The 23102-nt window shown below is 51.5% G+C and overlaps 1 protein-coding gene across 1 annotated transcript in view; it reads left to right on the forward strand.

Moving 5' to 3' along the window:
• The window catches only part of DNAH2 (dynein axonemal heavy chain 2), a 2945517-nt gene that overhangs the window by 2713679 nt on the left and 208736 nt on the right, over positions 1-23102 (forward strand). The window contains exon 82 of the mRNA XM_085638712.1: positions 6423-6651. Coding sequence (XP_085494838.1) covers positions 6423-6651 — 229 coding nt within the window. The remainder of the gene's footprint in view (positions 1-6422; positions 6652-23102) is intronic.

Genomic DNA, 23102 nt, shown 5'->3' on the forward strand with positions numbered 1-23102 from the left:
GTTTGTACGAATCCGTTCCAGGAGGGAAGCTCAAAGGGTGCTTGATGAGCGAAGGTACCTTTTGGAAGAAGCAGAAGAAGGAGAGCTGGTGGAATCTGACGAAGTTTTTGAGGAGCTTAAAGAGGCTAGTGGATTGGATTTGTCTCCAGAGTGGGAAATTACTCCATCTTCCGATGAACCCTCGAAGGATGTGGCCTCATATAATGCAGTCATTAGGAAGGCTGCAGAAATGTTAGATCTTCAGTTGCCTACTACTGAATTCAAATCAAATATTCTGACTGAAGTACTGCATTCTCCTACTACAGTTTCAGAGCCGTTGTTGCCTTTTAATGAGGCCATTATTGACCCTGTGTTGGAGGTGTGGTGTAAACCTTTTTCTGCTCCCGCAGTCTCTTAGACGGTTGCTAGGAGGTATAGGGCAGCTCCAGGGGACCCTGAGTTCTTGACATCACATCCTTCGCCTGAGAGCCTGGTGGTTCAGGCTGCTTGTTCAGGAAAATCCAAGGGTGCTTTTCCTCAGGTTCCGGGGGACAGAGAGGCTAAAAAGCTGGACCAGTCGGCCAAAAAGGTCTTTTCGTCTGTCAGCATGGCACTAAAATCAACAAATGCCACTTGCCTTTTGGGACGCTATATTCATGCGCTCATGGACTCTGCTAAGAAACTGGCACCAAAACTATCTGAGGAGAATAGGGTTGGTTTTAATGAGATCTTGTCGGATGCCCAGGCAGCAGCACGTCAGGTGATCCAAAGTGGTCTGGACACGGCGGATTCAGTGGCAAGGGTCATGGGGTCTTCTGTTGCCACGAGGAGGGGTGCGTGGCTGAAGTCTTCTGAGTTTTCCCGGATGTACAGTCAACACTGTTGGACTTGCCATTTGATGGCTCTGGTTTATTTGGCAAAAAGGCAGATGCTGCTCTTGAATGTTTTAAGGAGAGCAAGGCTACGGCCAAGTCATTGGGCCTTCAATCCCAGTCAAGGGGATCATTTAAGAGATACAGGGGTTTCGGAAGGGCAACCTTTCGTTCCTACAGGCAGACCCAACAGAGGCAAAAGCAGCAAGGCTCTCTGTGTAAGGGATACAGAGGCAGAATCAGGGGTCGCACACGTGGCCGTCAGCTCTCCTCCTCCTCCTCCTCTTCCTCTTCCTCAGCCCTTCCCACCACTGCAAAGCAGCCCTAGACCCGCCATTCTGGATCATGCTGGTCCTGTGGGGTGCCGGCTTACCCATTTTCTACAAGATTGGGAATCTGTTACTACAGATCTGTGGGTTCTAGATCTTTTAGAAAATGGGTACGCCCTTCCCTTTCGGGAATTCCCTCCAAATTACCCTCCTTGTCAAGGGGCTTGCTCAGTGAACCACCGTCTTCTCCTACAGGAGGAAGTCCTGAAGTTACTACAGAAAGGTGCGATAGAGGTGGTTCCAGAGCAGGAGAGGGGTCAGGGATGCTACTCCCGGTATTTTCTGATTCCGAAGAAGGACGGCAGATTGCGTCCGATATTGGACCTCAGGATCTTGAATCTTTATCTGAAGCAAGAGAAGTTCAAGATTCTCACCCTTGCGCAGGTTCTTCAGGCGCAGAATCAGGAGGACTGGATGGTGTCGATCGACTTACAGGATGCGTATTTCCACATCCCCATCCTGAAGTCGCACAGGAAGTATCTCCGGTTTACGGTAGGGGCGCAACATTATCAGTTTGCGGTCCTTCCGTTTGGTCTTACTACTGCACCTCGAGTCTTCACGAAAGTGATGGCAGTGGTGGCAGCCCATCTCAGAAGGTCGGGGATTTCCGTTTTCCCCTATCTGGACGACTGGCTGATCAAAGCAGAGTCGCCAGAGAAGGTGCTACATCATCTGTAGGATACAACTCAGCTGTTGTTCAAATTGGGTTTTTCGATAAACGTGCCCAAATCTCACCTGGTGCCCTCTCAGCGCAACCTGTTCATAGGTGCGGTACTGGACACTACTGTGTGTCGAGCATTCCCTCCTCCTCAAAGGATTCTCGACATACAGGAAATGATTCCTTTATTTTGCAATGGAGCGCTCGTTCCAGTCCTGAAGCTCCTTCGCCTGCTCGGTCTGTTTGCTTCCTGCATTCTGTTGGTCAACCATGCACGCTGGCACATGAGGGCACTCCAGTGGTGCCTCCGCAGGCAGTGGTATCAGCACAAAGGAGATCTCAGGGAGTCTGTGAGGATCTCCAGAGAAGCTGCGGCGGATCTGTCTTGGTGGAGTGTGGAGGGCAATCTGTCCCAAGGAAAGTCCTTCCATCTACCTCCATCGGTGGCCACAGTGATAACGGATGAATCCACTTTAGGGTGGGGTGTGCATCTGGGGGATCTGGAGATCAAAGGTCTTTGGTCCCCAGAGGAAAGGTTGCTTCACATCAACCTTCTGGAATTGCGGGCGATACGTTTGGCACTCTAGGCCTTTCTTCCTTCCCTTCGCTGTCAGTCTGTTCAAGTCCTAACGGACAACACTACCGCGATGTGGTATGTCAACAAGCAGGGAGGAGTGGGGTCTCTTTGTCTCTGCGGAGAGGCTCTGCGTCCATGGTCCTGGGCTCAGGACCATCAGATTTGTCTGATGGCAAATCATCTGGCCGGGGTGCTGAACGTACGTGCGGACAGTCTCAGTCGGCAGTTCTCCGCCGTCCACGAGTGGAGGCTCCATCCAGAGGTGGTTCGTCACGTCTTTCGGACGTGGGGAACTCCTCGGGTGGACCTGTTTGCCACTCACGAGAACGCTCACTGCCCGTCATTCTGCAGTCTCCAGTATCCGATGCAGGGAGCGTTTGGGGACGCGTTTCTGTTGAGTTGGGGCTCACGACTCCTTTACGCGTTTCCTCCCATACCCTTGATTCCTCGGGTTCTGCGGAAGATTCGCCAAGACCGGGCCCAAGTCATATTGATCGCCCCGGATTGGCCAAGAAGGGTGTGGTACACGGATCTTCTCCACCTCTCCCCGTGCCCTCCGCTCCGTCTCCCTCTGAGGGCAGACCTCCTCTCGCAGTCGGAGGGGCAGGTTCTACACCCCCACCTCCAGAACTTACACCTTCATGCCTGGAGATTGAACGGTGCAACCTGAGTTCTTTTTCTCTCCCGCCTGATGTGGTAGATGTAATTTTGTCTGCCAGACGTCATTCCACCAAGTCTATCTATTCTTATAGGTGGTCTAAATTTGTACTCTGGTGTGGAGAGAAGTCAATTGATCCGTTGAGGGCTCGTTTATCTGACATTCTGGAGTTTGCCCTTTCTCTTGCTCAGCAAGGCTTTGCTGTGGCCACTGTAAAGGGATACTTATCGGCTTTGTCGGCTTTCCTCTGTTTGCCGGATCAGCCGTCATTGTTCAAATCACCTATTGTTCTACGATTTCTCAAGGGCCTCACAAACAGGTTTCCTCCTACTCCCTTTATTGTGCCTCAATGGGACTTAAACCTTGTCTTGACTTATCTTATGGGTTCTCCCTTCGAGCCCTTACACAAGTGTCCCTTGAGATTGTTGTCTTTTAAGACGGTTTTTCTCATTGCAATCACCTCGGCAAGGAGGGTAAGCGAGCTTCAAGCTCTATGTTCAAACCCCCCGATTTTGACCATTAATGCTGAAAGAATGGTACTCAGGACCAGGGCTGCATTTCTGCCTAAGGTGGTAACTCCCTTCCATCTGGGGCAGTCCATTACCCTTCCTACCTTCTATCCTCCCCTTCACTCTTCCAAGGAGGAGGAGAGACTTCACCGCTTGGACCCTAAGAGGGCGGTGAGCTTCTACCTGGACAGGGCAAAAGACTTTCGGGTTGATGACCAGCTCTTCGTGGGCTTTGTTGGCTGCAGGAAAGGCAGAGCGGTGCACAAGCGCACCCTTTCCAGATGGATTGTCTTGTGCATCAAGATATGCTTCTCTTTAGCTGGTAAGGAACCTCCAGAGGGTTTAAGCACCCATTTCACTAGAGCTAAGTCTTCAACTTCTGCTTTGTCTATGTGTGTTCCTGTGGAGGACATTTGTAGGGCGGCAACTTGGGCCTCCCGCCACACTTTCTCAAAACATTATTGCTTAGACACTGAGGTGAGGAGGGACGGACACTTTGCTCGTTCCGTCCTTCAGGACTTTTTGGTATAAAAGGGTGGACACCCTCCTCCGGGAGTGGGACTGCTGTGGGAATCTATTCACAAGGTGAGAAATCCACTGGCAGATGTATCCATCAGAAGAACAAGTTACTTACCTTCGGTAACGCTTTTTCTGGTGGATACAGTATCTGCCTGTGGATTCCTCACTGACCCACCCGCCTCCCTGTTGTCCACCCTTGTATACCTTAAGTATATGATGGTGTTTTAAAATGTATTTGTTACTATCAAAGGCAGTGTGTTATCTCTTTTGCATTTCTGTCTATTCTCCACACTGTGTGTGTTGCAATTGTATATTATGTACTGTGTATACTGTGTATATATTGCTGTCAGTCCATCCGTGTGCCTCGAAGGCACGGAAAAAAGGGCGGAACTGACGTCATCACACCGATGAAGTCTTCTTATGGAGCCGGTGACGTCAGCAGAGTCGGGAACGGAGCCGTGTCTCTGTGACGTCGTCTTCGACCTCATCGGCGTGGACTGCTACAAAAGTTTCCGAATGTTGCTGGCGCAGGGGATATTTACAAGGTGAGGAATCCACAGGCAGATACTGTATCCACCAGAAAAAGCGTTACCGAAGGTAAGTAACTTGTTCTTTAGTGTCGCTCAGCATCAGGCGAGGCTTCTGGCCTCACGCATTGACATAGCAGAGCTTATTTGTGTAGCCCATAGTGATTGTTTTAACAACAAAGTGATGTCATAGAAGCAACACAAAGACAGAATCCTTGAGAGCCATTTTACCATCACTGCCACTGCAGTGAGCTTTTGAAAGAAGCACATTATTTGATGCCAGCATGCATGCACTCTTGGGGAGCTGATACCCTACTTACCGACATCAGCAAGGTGTCCCCAAAACCAGCTGCTTGTGTACACCACCATTATTCACCCCAAATTGCTCAGAAATGGACATGTTGATTGGCACTCCCAGAGTTCTTTATTGCTCAGAAATGGACATGTTGATTGGCACTCCCAGAGTTCTACACGCAGAATTCTCTTCTTTCATTATGTCAGCTGTGAGTATCTCTTCCGTTTGTTATTTTGTCTCCTTGTATAGTTGTGCTTGTATCTCCTGTATTAGAACGAGAAAAGTGAAACTACCAGTCGAGGCCTAGACATGCAGTGAGTGACCCGGTGAATACTGTTACTAGGCATTTGAACGAATGTGTTAGTTATTAGGATAAATGTGCCCTGTGTCCCCCCACTGCATAGTTGGAGCGAAGGATGCATTGAGGTTCCCCATATCATCATCACTAGGATTGATGCCAGTGTGCACAGAGTGGCTTGTGTTTGCCCAGGTGTGGGTGGGCCATTGTGCCCTGGAAGAGTGACAGTCGGTTGAGAGAGTTTCATGGTGGAGGCCTCCACAATATATGTGACTTGCACCACGGGGAGTGCTCGTTTGGTGGGTCAGCGCCTTCACTCTCAAAAATAATCCCAAACCTCAAATTAACCAGCAAAACACTGATAAGACAAGAATAGACTGCAGCACTCCCTGCTTCTGGTGCCTGAAATGGTATAACTCACTATTGCATTATAACTCACATCAACATGAACTCTGTTCAGGCCAGTTGCTCAAAACACATTGAAAAGAAAACTGTAGACACATTCATTCCAACACCGACCTACTTACTGCTTCTACCGACCTATCACTTACTCATTCCTTCGGCAGATAGGCCGACTCATGGGTTCAGACATCATCCTTTGAGCTGGTGGGGGTCACCGGCGCCCATATTTGGGAACCAGCAATTATTTTTCCTCAACAGACTTTGAGCAAGAGAGAGAGAGAAAAATATGAAAGGGGGAAAGATGGAGAAAGAGAAAAAAATAGTGACGAAGGGAGAAAGTAGGGACGAAATACATCTTACAAGAGTGAGATAAAGGGGCAGGGAGCGCATGGTGATGAGTGAAAGTCACGAGGTGCAGTCAATACTATGCAGCCTTAGCATTCAACACCCAGACATTTGCCAGCGCTAGCTGAGCGTCTGGGCAAAATTTTGGGCTCCATCTCTTTGCATTCACCAATAGCAATTGCATATATGGTGAACCATGAAGACCACTGTGGCGTGTACCAACAGCTGGCAAGACTCCCCTCTAGTCATGTGGCTTATGTTTCAGCACGGGATTGTGGCACCTGTAGCCATTTCCCATACTTCTCTATGGGAATCTATACTAACTTCTTGAAGTATGTTGACAGAGCAGTAACTATACACTTCTGGTCCAAGAATCAATCTACTCTCCTGTCACTCGTTGGCTGAATGCATGCATCTAGTTCTTTGTAATCTCACCTCTTGCCTTTTCTTCCAGGCTGTCAATATTGGAGACCTACTACATCCCCAAGGATGGAAACCTTGCCCACTACTTGGATTATATCAACCTGCTGCCAAATATGGACCATCCAGAGGCCTTTGGGCAGCACCCAAATGCAGACATTGCTAGCCAGATCACTGAGGCTCGCACCCTGTTTGAGACACTCCTGTCGCTGCAGCCACAGATCACGCCCAGCGGTATTGGGGGCCAGAGCAGAGAGGACAAGGTAAGGAGGTGCAATCTTCTACCCAATAATTAAGACGAGGGTACCAGCACACAAGAAAGTGTTGAGAGAGTCCCTTGTTTTCACACACACTAGTTTCACTGACCTTCTTTGACTACCCACCATGGGCCTCATTAGAAGTACTTCGTAATCTCCGATATGCCTGTTAACAAGAATTACAGAGCCCATCAGGATTATGAATAATGCAGGAAACTGCAGACCTGTTCAATCTCCCCCATGGACAAAGGTTGTTCGAAGCAGACAAAATCTCCAAGCTAAAGTACTGGATGTAGTAAATCCAAATTCCAGGGTTATTAGAGCCTCAGGGTCCAGCTCAGAATTGCCGTTTTTTCTGACACAAATTATCTCCAGGGGTCAGAATTACTGCACCCATTAACAGAAATTTCTCAATGTGGCCCCCAGTAGGGTGAAGTCCTATTTTTTCCAAAGTTGTTGGTTTTATGTTCATATATTGAGAGAGACATGTAATGACCCCCTAGCAAATAAATAGGTAGTAATGGACAGTTAGACATCAGCCCACGCTTCCATCCACACTTCACTTCTGATGCTGTAATTATAGGTAAGTTACAACAGTAATGCAGTGATGTCTGCATGAGATAAACAATGCCATTAAGAAACAAATCACCGTATATTTGTATTCTTGGCCCGCCGGTACTATAGTTGGAGAATACTGGAGCCGAAGCCTCCAGGTTTATAGAGAATTTAGAAGCCTGAGCTGTTGTAAGTGCAGCACCATAAACAATTATAGGTATCTACCCTAAATACCAATGAGGAGCCAGTGTAAATGAATGACATTCACCGCCTGGTGTTTCATCACACATGTTTGCAAGAATAGGGGTACCCCTGACTATATTTCCTAAATCAGGGTCTAGTTACAAATGTGAGAAAACATTTAGGAAATACAATTACTGAGTGGACCTATAAAAATACAGAAATAATATGTGAACAACAAGATATGGAAAAGTATCAAAAATATATATATTTGTATGAATATAATTATTTTGAATATTGTATTCTTTTTTTCTTTTTTAGGGCAAATGTGAAAACTTTATATCATAAAAAACAGTTACTCATTATGTGCAGTATAATCAAAAAAATTCTGATGGATACATCTGCCAGTGGATTCCTCACCTTGTGAATATCCCCTGCGCCAGCATTCCACGGAACTTTTTTTTTCCTCAGCTCTCTACGCCGACGTGGAAGACGTCATAATGCATCGGCTCCGCTCGCGACTCCGTATAACGTCACCGGAGCCATAAGAGAGCCACGTCGGCATGATGACGTCAGTTCCCTTTTTTCCGCGCCGTCGACGCGCAACGGTTTTTCCAGTACTCTCCTGCTACTTTGTAGTTGTTAGGTGTTACTGTTGTCGAAAATCTGTAATGTCTTCGACGAGGAAGTCGGGTTTTAAGCCCTGTAGGGAATGTGGGGGCCACATGTCTATAACGGACCCCCATGATGATTGTTTGTGGTGCCTTTTGTCTGACCACGATGTTGAGGATTGTTCAAGCTGTAGGAGGATGAATCCGAAGGCTTTGAAGGAAAGGAAGGCGAAGCTGTTTATGGCCAAGGTCGGAAAGGAGAAGAGAGGTAGAAAGAAGGAGAAGTCGAGGCCGGAGTCGTCGACTTCGAGATCATCGAAGTTGAAGAAACATCATAAAAAAAGGACACGGAGGAGCCAAGATGGCGACCGGAGCAGACGCTTGAGCGCCCGGCTCCGTCGGTCCGTGGCCTCGGACTACTATCCTGATGCCCATCCTCGCCGATTCTCGAGGTGCACCGTGTGCGAAGACGCGCTGACCGCGCTGCTGCTTTCCCGGAGTCTTAACCCGCCCGGATGCCCGAGTTCTGGGTGCTTTTATCCTCGGCACTGAAACCCTGCGCCCTTACGGCCTTTGCCTGCCTCCTGGAAGCTCCGCAGCTATCGGACCAGCTAGCGCTAACCTGAGCCCCGCGGTCCCGATCTCGCCTCGCACCATGGATCGTTGCCTGATGAGCCCGGGAGAGACGGCCGGACACCTTCTGCACCCTGTGCCTGACGGGCTGGAGCTGTGGGGTGGGCCCCGGTGCGGTGAGTCTCCTGCCCCGCTCTGAGGACCGAGCTGTGGGGGGCTGCTGCCCCCTTTGCCTATTGCCTAGCCAGCGGCGAGGGGGACCGGCGAGAAGATAAGCGACTGTCGGCCTTTCCTGTTGCGGCGTAGACCTGAGGGGAATTGACCCCTTGCCACGACCCCCCCCCCTGGCCATTGCACCGTATAGCGGCAAAACATGGCGTTGAGTGCCTGCTCGCGGCTGGGGGGTGACACTCCGGTCTCGCCCGCTGCTCACTTCGCCCTCCCTCTTCCGGACACCAGCTCCACAGTGCCGTCCCGGATTGCTGCCGATGTTGGGGCCCGGCTTCCGCTGACATGCGGCTCCGTTCTGGCTGTCCTGCGGGACTTTCAACTACAGATGTGCGCTGGCCTGCAGGCGCTGAGTGAGAGGTTTGACCCCATACTGTCGGCTGCGGGCTGCGGGCGCACTGTTTGTCATCCACAGGGCGTGGGTCCTCCGGTGCTCTTGTCCGCTTGCGGGGAAGCAGCGGCGGTGTATGACTGTGCTACACTGGTGCCTTCATCTAGCGCTCCCGGCGCCCAGGGTCCACCGCTCTCCACCTCAACCGCGGATATTTTGTCCCCCTGGTCATGGCTGCCTGCTTTATTGTTCCCTGCCTCACCGCGTCCGCGAGGCTATCCTGCTGAGCGATACCTAACGGCCTCGAGGGACCGTCCGCGGTGGCCCACTGCTGCCTTTTTGTGGAACTCCTGTACCTTACTTGCCAGGTTTGGATTTTATGTGGTGCAACGAGGGACCTCAATCGATGGTCGGCGGCCATTTCGTGATCCTACTTCACCATCCTCTCACAAGCGGCCATCTTGTCTTTGTCTGCTCGGGACACGGGGCCTTCACGCAGGAGCTGGTTTAATCCCAAGCCCGCGATCGGGCCAGGGCTAGACTGACTTCTATCGCTATGGTTTATGGACGGGCTGGCCTGGGACTGGGACTGTATGTAGGTTTTGCGCGCACTCGTCGCGACTTGTATCCCTTGCTTAAACTGTGGTGCCATGGTATCTGTGCATGCCGTTTTTTGGCGTAGAGGGCTCTCAGTGTGTGGGGGCCATAACTGGCTGATGGTTCGGGGCGCTCTGGTGTCCAGTGGGCTCCTCCCCACCTTCTTTTCTGTTTTCTTCCCTTCTTTACTCTGTTCCTACTTTCTCTCTTCTCTACATTTCGGGTTCCTTGGGCGACAGGCACTATGCTGGGGGGGGGGTAGGCCGTAGCCTCCGCATTGGTGTAGGGTGGGGGGGTAATACTCTGTTCTCAATTAGTTCTATGGGCCTTTTTTCTTTTATGTCTCTGTGCTCTACTTTCTTCGATTCGGGGTCCGGGTGTGGGGTGGATCGAGTGGGGGCGGCTCTGGAGGGGTGCGTACTTGCTCATGTGACTATCCTGATATATCTCTGCACCGCCTCACTGATTGAGATTTTACTCCCATTGTTGTTCTTACTGAAGTTGCTGCTCGCCCGTGTGGTGAAGCTATCTTGCGGACTCGAATCTACTTTGCTCTTATCCTTCATTGACTTTTTTTTCTCTGAGAAAATTATCAAAAAACTTAAAATTAACCTTCACCTCTCCTTCCCCGGGTTTCAAAGATATCTCCAGTATGTGACTCATAACCGGTTGTTAATCCTGACCGTTGATGCACGGGGGCTGTAATGTGGGTATCAGTGCTTTACTGTATCGTGGCCGGCCTGACGGTTGTAGGCCCGTAAAAAGGACACATTCTTCTCGGCGCCGGTCTTCAAAGAACAGGAGGTCGAGATCGGCTTCGCCTCGGCGACGCCGAAGTAAGGAATTGTCACCTTCTCCTTCTCCTTCGAAGTCTCCGGAGGGTTCTCCTTCGCCGAAGCGGGCTCCAGCGCGGTCACCGGCGCAGTCCTTGGCGCAGTAACCGGCGCCTTCTCCGACGTCTTCTCCTGTTCCAGTGGAGTCGCCTGTTTCTGATGGTGAGCAGGAACAAAGTAAGGAGCCTTCTCCAGGGCCTGAGGATTTTTCGGCTCCGGCGGAGGACACTGCGGCGCTGTTGCCAGATACTCCGCAGAAGGATACAGGTCCGGTTCCTTATCCTCAGTTCCCGGCTCCAGGTACTGATTCTTCGCAGTTTTTTAAATGCCATGTATGGAATCTTCAATCGGGCTGCCTTCCCATCCGGTGCACCGACTGGTCCCGTGGGTCCTATCGCTTATACTTCGGGGGTGCCGCAGCATTACGCTCAGGCCCCGTTTATGCCCTTTCTGCCGATGGCGCCTTCGTGGCAGTTTCCGGCGCCGTCTGGGGATCCATCACGACTTCGGCTGGATCGTCCTGCTTCGGAGCCTTCCTCGACGCTGTTGCCGACTCCCTCGGCACCGCGTCCGGCGCCGCCGACTCCGTCTTTGGCGCCGCCGACTCCGACACCTCTGGCTCCACCGACGCCGCGTACGACGTCGACGACGCCGGCTCCACAAATTCATTCAAGAAGGGAGGCCCAAAGGGTCTTGGATGAAGAAAGGTATAGAGTGGAGGTAGAGGAAGGTGAAGTGGACACGTCCTCTGATGAGTTTGAGGGGATACAGGTGGCTAGTGGCCTGGATACGACCCCTGAGTGGGAGCATACGTCAGCTAGATCCTCTCCACCAAAGGAATTGGCTCCTTACCATATGGTTATTAAAAAGGCCGCAGAACTGTTACATTTGCAGTTACCCTCTGCGGAATATAAGTCTAACCTGCTGACGGAGGTGCTGCACTCACCTACTTCAACTTCAGAGCCTTTACTGCCTTTTAATGAGGCCATTTTGGAGCCTGTTTTGGAGGTATGGCGAAAACCACTTTCTTCTCCGACGGTTTCCAGGCAGGTGGCGAGAAGATACAGGGTGGCACCTGGGGATCCGGATTTTCTTTCTACACACCCGTCTCCAGAGAGCTTGGTTGTGCAGGCATCCTGCTCGAAGCATGCTTCAGGGGCGTTCCCTCAGTGTCCTGCAGATAGGGAGTCCAAAAAGGTTGCCCAGGCGGCTAAGAAGACTTTCTCTTCGGGAAGTATGGCTCTAAAGTCTACCAATGCCACGTGCTTGCTGGGTCGTTATGTGCATGCCTTAATGGACTCAATGAAGTCTTTAGCCCCTAAGCTGCCTGAGGGTGATAAGGCGTCCTTCATGGAGGTAGTTGCAGACACTCAGGCTGCTGCTAGACAGGTGATCCAATCAAGGCTCGATACAGCAGATTCAGTGGCGAGGATAATGGGCTCTTCCATAGCCACAAGAAGGCAGGCATGGCTCCGTTCTTCTGGCTTCTCCGTGGATGTTCAGGCCACATTAGTGGATTTGCCGTTTGATGGATAGAAGTTATTTGGAGAGAAAGCTGACTCCGCCCTACAAAGATTTAAAGACAGCAGGGTAACGGCTAAGTCTTTGGGTCTGCAAGCTCCTGCTAAGGGATCTGGTTTTAAAAAGTTTAGGGGTTTCGGAAGATCTTCCTTTCGCTCCTTCCGACAGCCTCAGCAGCAGCAGCAGAATCCCCTCTATACGTCCTATAGGGGGAGACAAAGGGGTCGGAGAGGTTCTGGACGCAACCCCTCTTCTTCTTCCTCCTCCTCTGCTCCCAATGAGGCTTCAGGGAAGAAGCCCTAGATCCCCCATCCCGATCATGTAAGACCTGTGGGGGGTTGGGTGTCCTACTTTCTGCGGGGTTGGAAATCTGTTACAACAGACCTTTGGGTTTTGAACCTCGTGGAGACTGGGTACGCCCTTCCCTTTCGGGAGTTTCCTCCCCCTTACCCTCCTTGCCAAGGTTACTGCTCAGAGGACCATCTGCTTCTTCTGCAGAAGGAGGTTCTAGCTTTGCTTCAAAAGGGTGCGATAGAGGTGGTTCCGGAGCAGGAAAGGGGTCAGGGATGCTACTCCTGGTATTTCCTGATTCCCAAAAAGGACGGCAGATTGCGTCCGATACTGGACCTCAGAATCTTGAACTTTTACCTGAAACAGGAGAAATTCAAGATGCTGACCCTTGCGCAGGTTCTTCAAGCATTGCAGCAAGGAGACTGGATGGTGTCGCTCGACTTGCAGGACACGTACTTCCATGTCCCAATCCTGAAGTCGCACAGGAAGTATCTCCGTTTTACGGTTGGGTCGCAACATTACCAGTTTGCGGTCCTCCCGTTTGGTCTTACTACCGCACCTCGAGTCTTCACGAAGGTGATGGCAGTGGTGGCTGCTCATCTCAGGAGATTGGGGATTCCAGTTTTCCCCTACCTGGACGATTAGCTTCTGAAGGCAGAGTCCCCAGAGATGGTGCAGCGTCATCTGCAGGTAACATCTCAGCTGTTATTCGACTTGGGTTTTTCGATAAATGTGCCCAAATCTCACCTGGTGCCCTCTCAACGCAACCTGTTTATAGGGGCAGTACTGGACACTACTGTGTGTCGAGCCTTTCCTCCTCCTCAAAGAATTCTCGACATACAGGAGATGGTCCCTTTATTCCACAATGGAGCGGTTGTTCCAGTTCTGAAGGTCCTTCGCCTGCTCGGTCTGTTCGCTTCCTGCATCCTGTTGGTCAACCATGCACGCTGGCACATGAGGGCGCTCCAGTGGTGTCTCCGCAAGCAGTGGTATCAGCACAACGGAGATCTCAGGGAGTCGATCAGGATCTCCAGAGAAGCTGCAGCGGATCTATCTTGGTGGAGCGTGGAGGGCAACCTGTCTCAAGGAAAACCCTATCATCTACCTCCATCGGTGTCCACAGTGATTTCGGATGCCTCCACCCTGGGGTGGGGCACTCATCTGGGGGATCTGGAGATCAAGGGTCTTTGGTCTCCAGAGGAAAGGTTGCTTCATATCAACCTTCTGGAATTGCGGGCGATTCGTTTGGCGCTCAAGGCCTTCCTCCCTTCCCTTCGCGGTCAGTCTGTTCAAGTCCTGACGGACAACACTACCGCGATGTGGTATGTCAACAAACAGGGAGGAGTGGGGTCTCTTTGTCTATGCAGGGAGGCCCTACGTCTGTGGACCTGGGCTCAGGTCCATCGGATTTGTTTGATGGCAAATCATCTGGCCGGGGTGCTGAACGTACGTGCGGACAGTCACAGTCGGCAGTCCTCCGCCGACCACGAGTGGAGGCTCCATCCGGAGGTGGTTCGTCATGTCTTTCGGACTTGGGGGACACCTCGGGTGGACCTGTTTGCCACCCGCGAGAACGCGCACTGCCCGTCATTCTGCAGTCTCCAGTTTCCGATGCAGGGTGCATTGGGGGACGCGTTTCAATTAAGTTTGGGCTCGCTACTCCTTTACGCGTTTCCTCCCATACCATTGATTCCTCGGGTTCTGAGGAAGATTCACCAAGACCGGGCCCAAGTTATATTGATCGCCCCGGATTGGCCAAGAAGGGTGTGGTACACAGATCTTCTCCACCTCTCCTTGTGCCCTCCGCTCCGTCTCCCTCTGAGGGCAGACCTCCTCTCGCAGTCGGAGGGGCAGGTTCTACACCCCCACCTCCAGAGCTTACACCTTCATGCCTGGAGATTGAACGGGGCAACCTGAGTTCATTCTCTCTCCCGTCTGATGTGGTGGATGTTATTTATCGGCCAGGACGACACTCCACCAAGTCCATTTACTCATATAGGTGGTCTAAGTTTGTTAAATGGTGTGGAGAGAGATCCATTGACCCATTAAAAGCTCATCTTTCTGATGTGCTCCAGTTTGCTCTTTCCTTGGCTCAGCAGGGCTGTGCTGTGGCCACGGTCAAGGGCTATCTTTCGGCCTTATCGGCTTTTCTATGCCTTCCTGATCAACCGTCTCTATTTAAATCTCCGGTTGTACTGAGGTTTATCAAGGGCCTTACAAATATGTTTCCTCCCACTCCCTTTGTAATGCCACAGTGGGACCTTAATCTTGTCTTAACTTTTCTGATGGGGTCCCCGTTTGAGCCTCTTCATAGCTGTCCTTTGAGGCTGTTGTCCTTTAAGGTGGTCTTTCTTGTAGCCATAACCTCGGCAAGGAGGGTGAGTGAGCTTCAGGCTCTTCGTTCTAAACCCCCTTTTCTTACATTACATGCTGAAAGGATGGTTCTCAGGACCAGGGCTGCTTTCCTGCCAAAAGTTGTTACTCCGTTTCATTTGGGGCAGTCCATTACTCTCCCTGTTTTATATCCACCTCCTCATCCTTCCAAAGAGGAGGAAAGACTCCATCGCCTGGATCCATAGAGGGCTGTGAGTTTTTATTTGGACAGAACGAAGGACTTTCGTCTGAACAATCAGCTCTTCATTGGCTATGTGGGTCATTCGAAAGGAGGAGCGGTGCACAAGCGCACTTTGTCGAGATGGATTATCCTTGCCATCAAGATCTGCTACGCCCTGGCTGGTAAGGTTCCTCCTGAGGGTATTAGGGCTCATTCAACTAGAGCTAAATCATCTACATCCGCTATGGCCCGAGGTGTTCCTGTGGCAGATATTTGTAAAGCCGCGACTTGGGCCTCCCTCCATACTTACTCAAAGCGTTATTGCTTGGACTCTGAGATGAGGAGGGAGGGCCACTTTGCGCGCTCTGTCTTGCAAGACTTTCTGGTATAGGAAGGTGGACGCCCTCCTCCGGGAGTGGGGACTGCTGTGGGAATCTATTCACAAGGTGAGGAATCCACTGGCAGATGTATCCATCAGAAGAACAAGTTACTTACCTTCGGTAACGCTTTTTCTGGTGGATACAGTATCTGCCTGTGGATTCCTCACTGGCCCACCCGCCTCCCCGTTGTCCACCTTTGTATACCTTAAAAGTTGTCTTGCTTGAGATGTTGTTACACTTTCTTGTATATTGGTAGGAAATGCTTGTTTTATTTAGCTTTCCTTTTCCTTGTATACTTTGTGTATATGATTGTATATTGTATACTGTGTATACTTTGTATCTGTCGTTGGTCCACCTGTGCGCCTCGGAGGCACGTGGCCCTCTTATGGCTCCGGTGACGTCATACGGAGTCGCGATCGGAGCCGATGCATTATGACGTCGTCCACGTCGGCGTAGACAGCTGGGGAAAAAAAAGTTCTGTGGAATGCTGGCGCAGGGGATATTCACAAGGTGAGGAATCCACAGGCAGATACTGTATCCACCAGAAAAAGCGTTACCGAAGGTAAGTAACTTGTTCGTTTGGCACTTAGTTGGATCCTGGTCACTACTTTAGGTATGCAGGCATGCTAACACACTCATACGCTACCTATGTCTGCAAGAATATTCTTTAGAGATATTGTTTACTATTGATATGTAGGTAGTGACACAGCATAGAAAAAACAACAATAGAGTAACTATAATTCAATTAACATCACAGCGGTTCCATAAAGGAAAAATATACATATTAATCATGGCTGAAGAATTTTGTGTCCTACGCACGTTTCAGCGTTACGCCTTCATCAGGTAGTCATATATGTGAAGATACCTATAAAAGTACATTTGGAGAAAAAACAACATTGTAATTCACATGTTGCGGGTCCTACTCAAAATTTCTGCTTCAATAGATAGTCAGATCTAAAAAGAGGATAATTGAAACCTGTCATAAAGAAAATATAGGAAAAAGAAGGAAGTGATATTTAAAAAAGTCCAAAGAAATGGACTCAATCTTAGATTTAGGAGGAGTTTTTAAGATCACCAATTGACGTGTTTAATGAAAGCAATCAAAAAAGTAAATGGAGCCCGTGAGTTTAAAAAACACCAAGTGGGGGGCGTGGCTTGCCGCCGTCTAAAGATGGCCGCGGAATAGACTAGCTCCGGAGACGAGGTAGACTCCCCTCACCATCCGCACATTATCCGGGACAAAATCCGACCTTGAAGGCGACCAGCAACGACCGGAATCGCCGGTGCGCTGATCGGTCTGCTTCCTGGGTGCCTGCGCCGCATAGGACGCCAGTGGGACCGGGTGCGGCGGTGCGGCCTATCGTAGGAACTGAAGCCGGGGACTGCCCTGAATCATAGATCCGGCGAGAGGCGCGCGGCCCTCGGCTGCAGGAGTGTGCCCGGCAGCGGCATCAAAGTCGGCAGGGGCCGGTGGGGCGCGGGCGGGGCTTGCGCTCGACAGTGCCGGCTCTGCCCCCCCCCTCACCCCCCCCTTGGGAGGCAGTATATTCAGACGAGGCTGAGGGAGAAACGCCCGTGGCGCTGGATCCTGCAGGTCCGGTGAGGAGGTGAGCCCTGAGAAGCTCCGACTAAGGGATGGTCGTGTGACCTGCTGCTGCGGTGCCCCACGGTGTGAGAGGACAGATCGGTGAGTGAGGGCAGATCGGGGGTTGAATCGAACCCCGGCCCCGGGTGGATGCTGAAACTGAAAGAGGCACGGTCTGGGAGAAACGAGTGAGGACACCCACCTACGGCGGAACAGGGTCCGGTGGACATAGCGGGAAACCCAGCCCCCGCCTCCCCCCGGACCCCATCAATACGGGCCCTTTTCTAAGGGCCCCAGCCTGGGCACCGTGGACCTTGCTGAGAGACACCGGGGACACTGGGGGCGACCCTGGGGGTCAAATAGAGCTACAGTCGCCACGACTGGGGGACCCCGCGTTGGCCTCGGTGTGTGTTGGCTGAATTGGCGCGCGGAGCGTGCCGCGGTTCAGGCCGGAGAACCCGGGTTCCACCACGCCTAATCACTACGGACAGAGTCTTGGCTGTCGGGGCGCCCGGAGTGGCTAACGGGGATCACCAGATCGGGTGCCCCCCCCCCCCCCACCACGTGGACAGCATTTTCTAAAATAAATCGATATCTTTGGACACCGGATCCCATCTCCATATAGAAACATGCGCGGCGGGAAAACCGACAGGCCGCGTGTGGAGGTAAGCTCCAACGGCTGGAGGCGGCGATTACCGGCTGGCGCAGAGTAATTCAGGCATAAATGGGGGGCAAGGGCCAACGCATGGCCTCCCAGGGCAAGCTGGACAAGTACGCCTATGCGAAAGACTCAGAGGACCGCAGAGAGGTGCCAGATAGAGCCCCGGAGGCAGAAAAGACTGCAAAAGTGACGTTGGAAAACATAATGGTCGCTCTGGCCGATGTAAAGTCAACGGTGGGCACCATCTCCACAGATGTCTCCTTCCTACGAGCCCACTTCCAGAAAATGTCTGCTAGAGTCACGGAGGTGGAACAGGTAACGAAAACCCTGGTAGGTGATACGGCCACGTTAATTAAAAAAGTTAGCCTCCTTGAGACTGAAAACAAGCTAATGGCGGCGAAGTTGGATGACCAGGAGGGGCGTTCCCGTCGCAACAATGTCCGCCTTACGGGTGTACCCGAAAGCAAAGGGGGCCCGGCCATGGACCTTTATGTCGAGGAACTGATAAAAACAAGACTCCAGCCAAGGGGGCTTTCGGCCTATTTCTCAGTGGAAAGGGCACACAGGGTGCCGGGCGGCAGGCCTAAATCTGGAGCACCTCCTAGACCAATCCTGGCCCGGTTATTCAATTTCCGCGACCGGGATGCTATACTGCAAGCTGCAAGAGTGGCCCCACCACTTCGCATCCAGAACTCGGTGGTCTCCTTCTTCCCGGACTACACGGCGGCAGTCGCCAAGCGCCGTAGGAGCTTCCTAGAGGTTAAAAAAGAGCTTTGGCGCAGAGAAGTTCCCTACTCCATGCTATATCCGGCAAAACTGCGTGTGGTGGCGGATGGAAAGACCTGTTTTTTTGACACTCCGGACGAGGCCCATGAGTGGCTCGAGGGATGGCGACGAAGGGACGGATCCGGACGATCTGGAAGATGCCAGCAACTGCGGATGACGGAGACGCATCCCGAGGAGAGCAGTCAGGAACAGGACGAAGACAGCGCACCTGGAGCGGAGGCTAAAGACTGATCATAAGGGACAATGAACGGATTGACACAACTGGCCTCCCGGGAGGTCCCCAAGGGCTAACACTATGGGACACAGCGAAGCTGAGCCGGGCGGCCCCCGTCTGCCGGGACTGCCTTTGACAGCGGGGGGATGGGCTTGGGCCGGTGGCCGAGGGCCTAGCTAAGAGGCGGCGGCGAACCTCAAATGAACAATATACTTCAAGGAGGGGGGAGACTGCGATGTTCCCCGGATTTCTCACCCCCGAACCGCAAGTACTGTTATAGGGATTGGGTACTAAGCGCTCTGCAATGTTGGGGTGGCGGGTAGTTTTAAATCCGCTGAGCAGGGAGGGGGGTGGAGGGAAGGGACTTGTTGTTCTGGTTACGAGTTTTGTTGTCAGTATGCACCACACAGGCACAAGTAGGCAACACTGTCCAAGACACAGGGTGGCAGCGGCACGGTCCACGTAAGCTTGATACCCTCCATACACACGATATCAGCAATGGCGGCGCCAGATTCACGGACCTTTGAGCGAGAGCACGTCCCCAGCACACAGATGGCCACCTTGTCGCTGGTGACGTGGAACGTGCATGGACTGGGGGACAAAATTAAAAGAGGGTTAGTCCTACAATATCTTAAGCGCTGCTCCCCGGCGGTGGTCATGTTACAGGAGACGCACCTCACTGGTACCGCTTGTCGGGCAATGGACAGGTGGGGGTTCAGGATGACAGTCCACTCAGAATTCACAACTGGCTCCAGAGGAGTGGGTATTTTAGTGCGCAAACAGTCACCACTCATAATACACAGAACGACAACGGACAGGGTTGGTCGCTTTGCAGCTATTATTGGTCAGTGGGAAGGACACTCTATCAATATAGTGTCAGTTTACATTCCCCCGGCATTACATGCAGTCACACTCCCGGCACTCAGCGAGTTCCTTCTTGACCTTCCGACAGGAGAGTTACTAATAGGGGGTGTGAGAAGTTGGCCTGATATATGATGTCACTAGTTCTAGTGTACACCTTGTATCAGTCCAAACAACCCTTATGGTGATTGGTTGTAAAGTCAACCTTATAGACCAGCTATCCTAGTGGTAGCATGGACAAGAGCAGTCTTAGGCTAAACTCTGTATGGCATGTGAAGCCAGCTGATATACCATTTGCAATCCCTTGAATACCAAATGAAAGGACACCACAACAGATATATTATAAAAATAGAATGTATTTATTCTAGTCAAAATACCCTCAGCACTCTTTATGAGATTCGAGGTAAGTACAACACAGTCTTATTTAAGCATACATAAGTCACACAGGTAAGTAATAGTTAGGCCCTACGGGCCACGCAAACCATATACTAAGTAAGTGGTATAAGGACCACTGTCACGAACACAGGTTAGGCCTAGGCCTAGGGAATTGCTGGGGCTACAATATCCTATCAGTTGCTAGGTAGTGGGAGGCCCACAGGATTCAGGTGCAGAGTGGAAACACTCACGCGTAATGCGTTAAAGTCGATAGAAAAGTAGTATTTAGAAATTAAGAGTTTTAGGACACTTCGGAAGGAACTAGGAGTTAGAGACTTGGAAACTAGACACTAGGATAGTCAATACCCTTGTGAGCACCGGAGTACTCAAGTTACCTAGCCCACGCCTGCTGCAGGTGCATAGGTGTGAACTTGCGTCGGGTTTCGTCGTCGACTCCTATGGATGCCTGAAGAAAAGATGCTGACAGGCAGTCAGTGAAGAGTGTCCGGTGGATTCCAAGGATGGAATCAAGAAGGAGGATACCTGCAAGCAGAGGGGACAGAGTCTAGGTCACCAGCCAGGAGCCGGGAAGGAACCAGGAAGGAACCAGGCGATGTTGTGAAGATGCAGGTGAAGAGATGAAGCTTGTCGCAGCAGCCACGGGTACCAGGAGGCGTCGAGGACGAACAGAACCAGGAGGCGAGCTGTCCCACCAGGGCTCTTGTTGTCGGCGGCGTCGATGTCGAGTTGGGACACAACAAGCCTTGGCAAGCGGAACCCACGCAGGATGGAGGACTTGCTTCTGGTGCAGACCAGGAAGGCCTGAGGTGCTTCTCTTTCACAGGGAAGCAAGGGCCAGTCTGAAGGAGCCAAATCAGCAGTGGAAAGTCAAAGGTTCGTCGTCGCAGAGGTCACTAGCCAACGGGCAAGCAACCGGACAGACGCGTCGAGCAGGAAAATGCAGAAGGGCCCCACGCAGAACTCGTGGAGTGTGGAGGGCTGATCTTCGGTGCAGATGGTGCTCGGGGTTGGGGCTTCTCAATCCCCAGAGCACAACTTCAAGGATGCCTCAGAAGCTGCGCTGGAAGCAAGTAGCCAATTTTCCCAGGTAGCCGGTCCCACGTCTCTCGTCGCCTCCACGGATCTCAGCTTTGCTGTGGATGTGGATCAGGGTCGGAGAAGTGTGGAAGTCAAGGCGCTGGTCGGGCTCTGCAGTCGGTTCCTCATAGAACGTTGAGCAAAGCAAACGGCAGGTCGCTTGATGGTGCCTGTTTGCACAGGGTGGCCACTCCTTGGCCACAAGGGAGATTCTTCAGTCTTCTTCCGTAGTCGAATGGCGAAGGTCCAGAGTTTCTGTTCAAGTTTCAGTTATCAGGATAATCCAAAGTCCTAGGGACTCAGCTCCCACTCTTATACTAATCTGGGGGGCTGGGTTACCTGCTAGGTCCCTCCTATTGGTGGGACCAGGGAGGAGGGTGGTTACACCCCCTTCCCTTTGTCCAGTTTCGCGCCAGGACTGGGGCTGGAGTGCCCCAGCACCGGTTTGAACTGGACTATGCATGGGACACCTTGTGTGCCCCAGGCAGTGTCTCGTTTCCTTCATCCCTCCCTGCCCCAATACACTAAGGCCTGTCTAGGGTGGTGCTAGCACCTCCCAAGGCAGGAAGCCTATTGTCCAAGCCTCCCTTGCTGGAAGGACTCCCAGCAGCAGGAGGTCAGACTCGTGTCTGTGGCAGCAGCATCCATTCTGTGATGCTGGGGCTCTGGTTAACTTTAACCGGGTAGTAGGTCTTCAACATGTCTTCTCCCTCTAGAAGGGAGGAATACTATCCTCACTGCCAGAAATGGTGTGGGGGTAGTATTCCACAGTGTTAGACACCTTACACGACATGTTTCGATAAAGCCAACCCATAGTTACCATAACCGCGAGGATTATAAGGCACTTTAAGAGTATATGGTAGGCAATATCATAGAACAGCTATAAGGACATGGTTCCGAAAGCTGCAGACAGGCTCAGCTCATGCTAGAGCACCATCTCACATGTTACCAAGCACTCTGCCTTCAGGATTGTTAAGGCCTGCCATAGGAGTGACTGATAGGTTACCCATGTGTCTATATATAAGGTAGGTATAGGAATACTACACCTAAGCAAGGGGTGATTACACCTTGCCCCAGCTGAGTGATCAGCCAGTTGTGTCATAATGGAAGGCCAGCCAGGGGTGGCATAATACATGCTGCAGCCCCTGGTAGGCCTAGGGTACACCTATGCCCTGGGTACCTAAGGTACACTGTACAGGGCCCTAAAAGGTGATCCTTACCAATTGGGTTATGCACCTAAAGTACATAGTATGAATTTAGAGAGAGAACAGCTGGGATGCGGGTCTGATTAGCAGGCCCACAGCCACATCTAAGTCGAAAACCAGTGAAGCAAAAGCAAAAAGTGGGGGTGGACATAGAAAGCAGACCCTTCTCTCCTACACAACCTCCCCCCCCCCCCCCCCCAAACTTAGGGACATTAAACTAACCTTGACCAGTTGAGTCTTCATGTTCTAAGTGGAAATATCTGGAGAGTCCATCTGCATTGGCATGGTCAGTCCCAGGTCTATGTTCCACTGTGAAGTCCATCCCCTGTAGGGAAATGGACCACCTAAGAAGTTTGGGATTTTCACCCTTCATCTGATTTAGCCACAAGAGGGGCTTATGGTCTGTCTGAATCTTGAAGTGAGTGCCAAACAGGTATGGCCTCAGCTTCTTCAGGGCCCAAACCACAGCAAAGGCCTCCCTCTCAATAGCTGACCAACGTTTCTCTCTAGGGGTCAGCCTTCTACTAATAAAAGCAATGGGCTGGTCTTGACCATCTATATTCAGTTGTGAAAGAACAGCTCCCACACCCAACTCAGAAGCATCTGTCTGGACAATGAACTCTTTGGAGTAGTCTGGACTTTTCAGAATAGGTGCAGTGCACATGGCCTGCTTCAGGTCATCAAATGCCTTCTGACAGCTTACTGTCCACTGAACTTTCTTTGGCATCTTCTTAGAGGTCAAGTCATTAAGTGGTGTCACAATGGACCCATAGTTCTTGACAAACTTTCTGTAGTACCCACTCAGGCCCAAGAAAGCTCTGACCCGAGTCTGGGTAATTGGAGGAGTCCAGTTCTTTATGGTCTGGATCTTGCTCTCCAGTGGTTGAACCTGACCCCCACCTACCAGGTGGCCCAGGTACACAATCTTGTTCTGCCCTATCTGGCACTTAGTGGCCTTGATAGTGAGGCCTGCCTTTTGCAGGGCCTCTAAAACATTCCTCAGGTGGACCAGGTGATC

The sequence above is a fragment of the Triturus cristatus genome, chromosome 12, assembly GCF_964204655.1.
Source record: "Triturus cristatus chromosome 12, aTriCri1.1, whole genome shotgun sequence".
Lineage (NCBI taxonomy): Eukaryota > Metazoa > Chordata > Amphibia > Caudata > Salamandridae > Triturus > Triturus cristatus.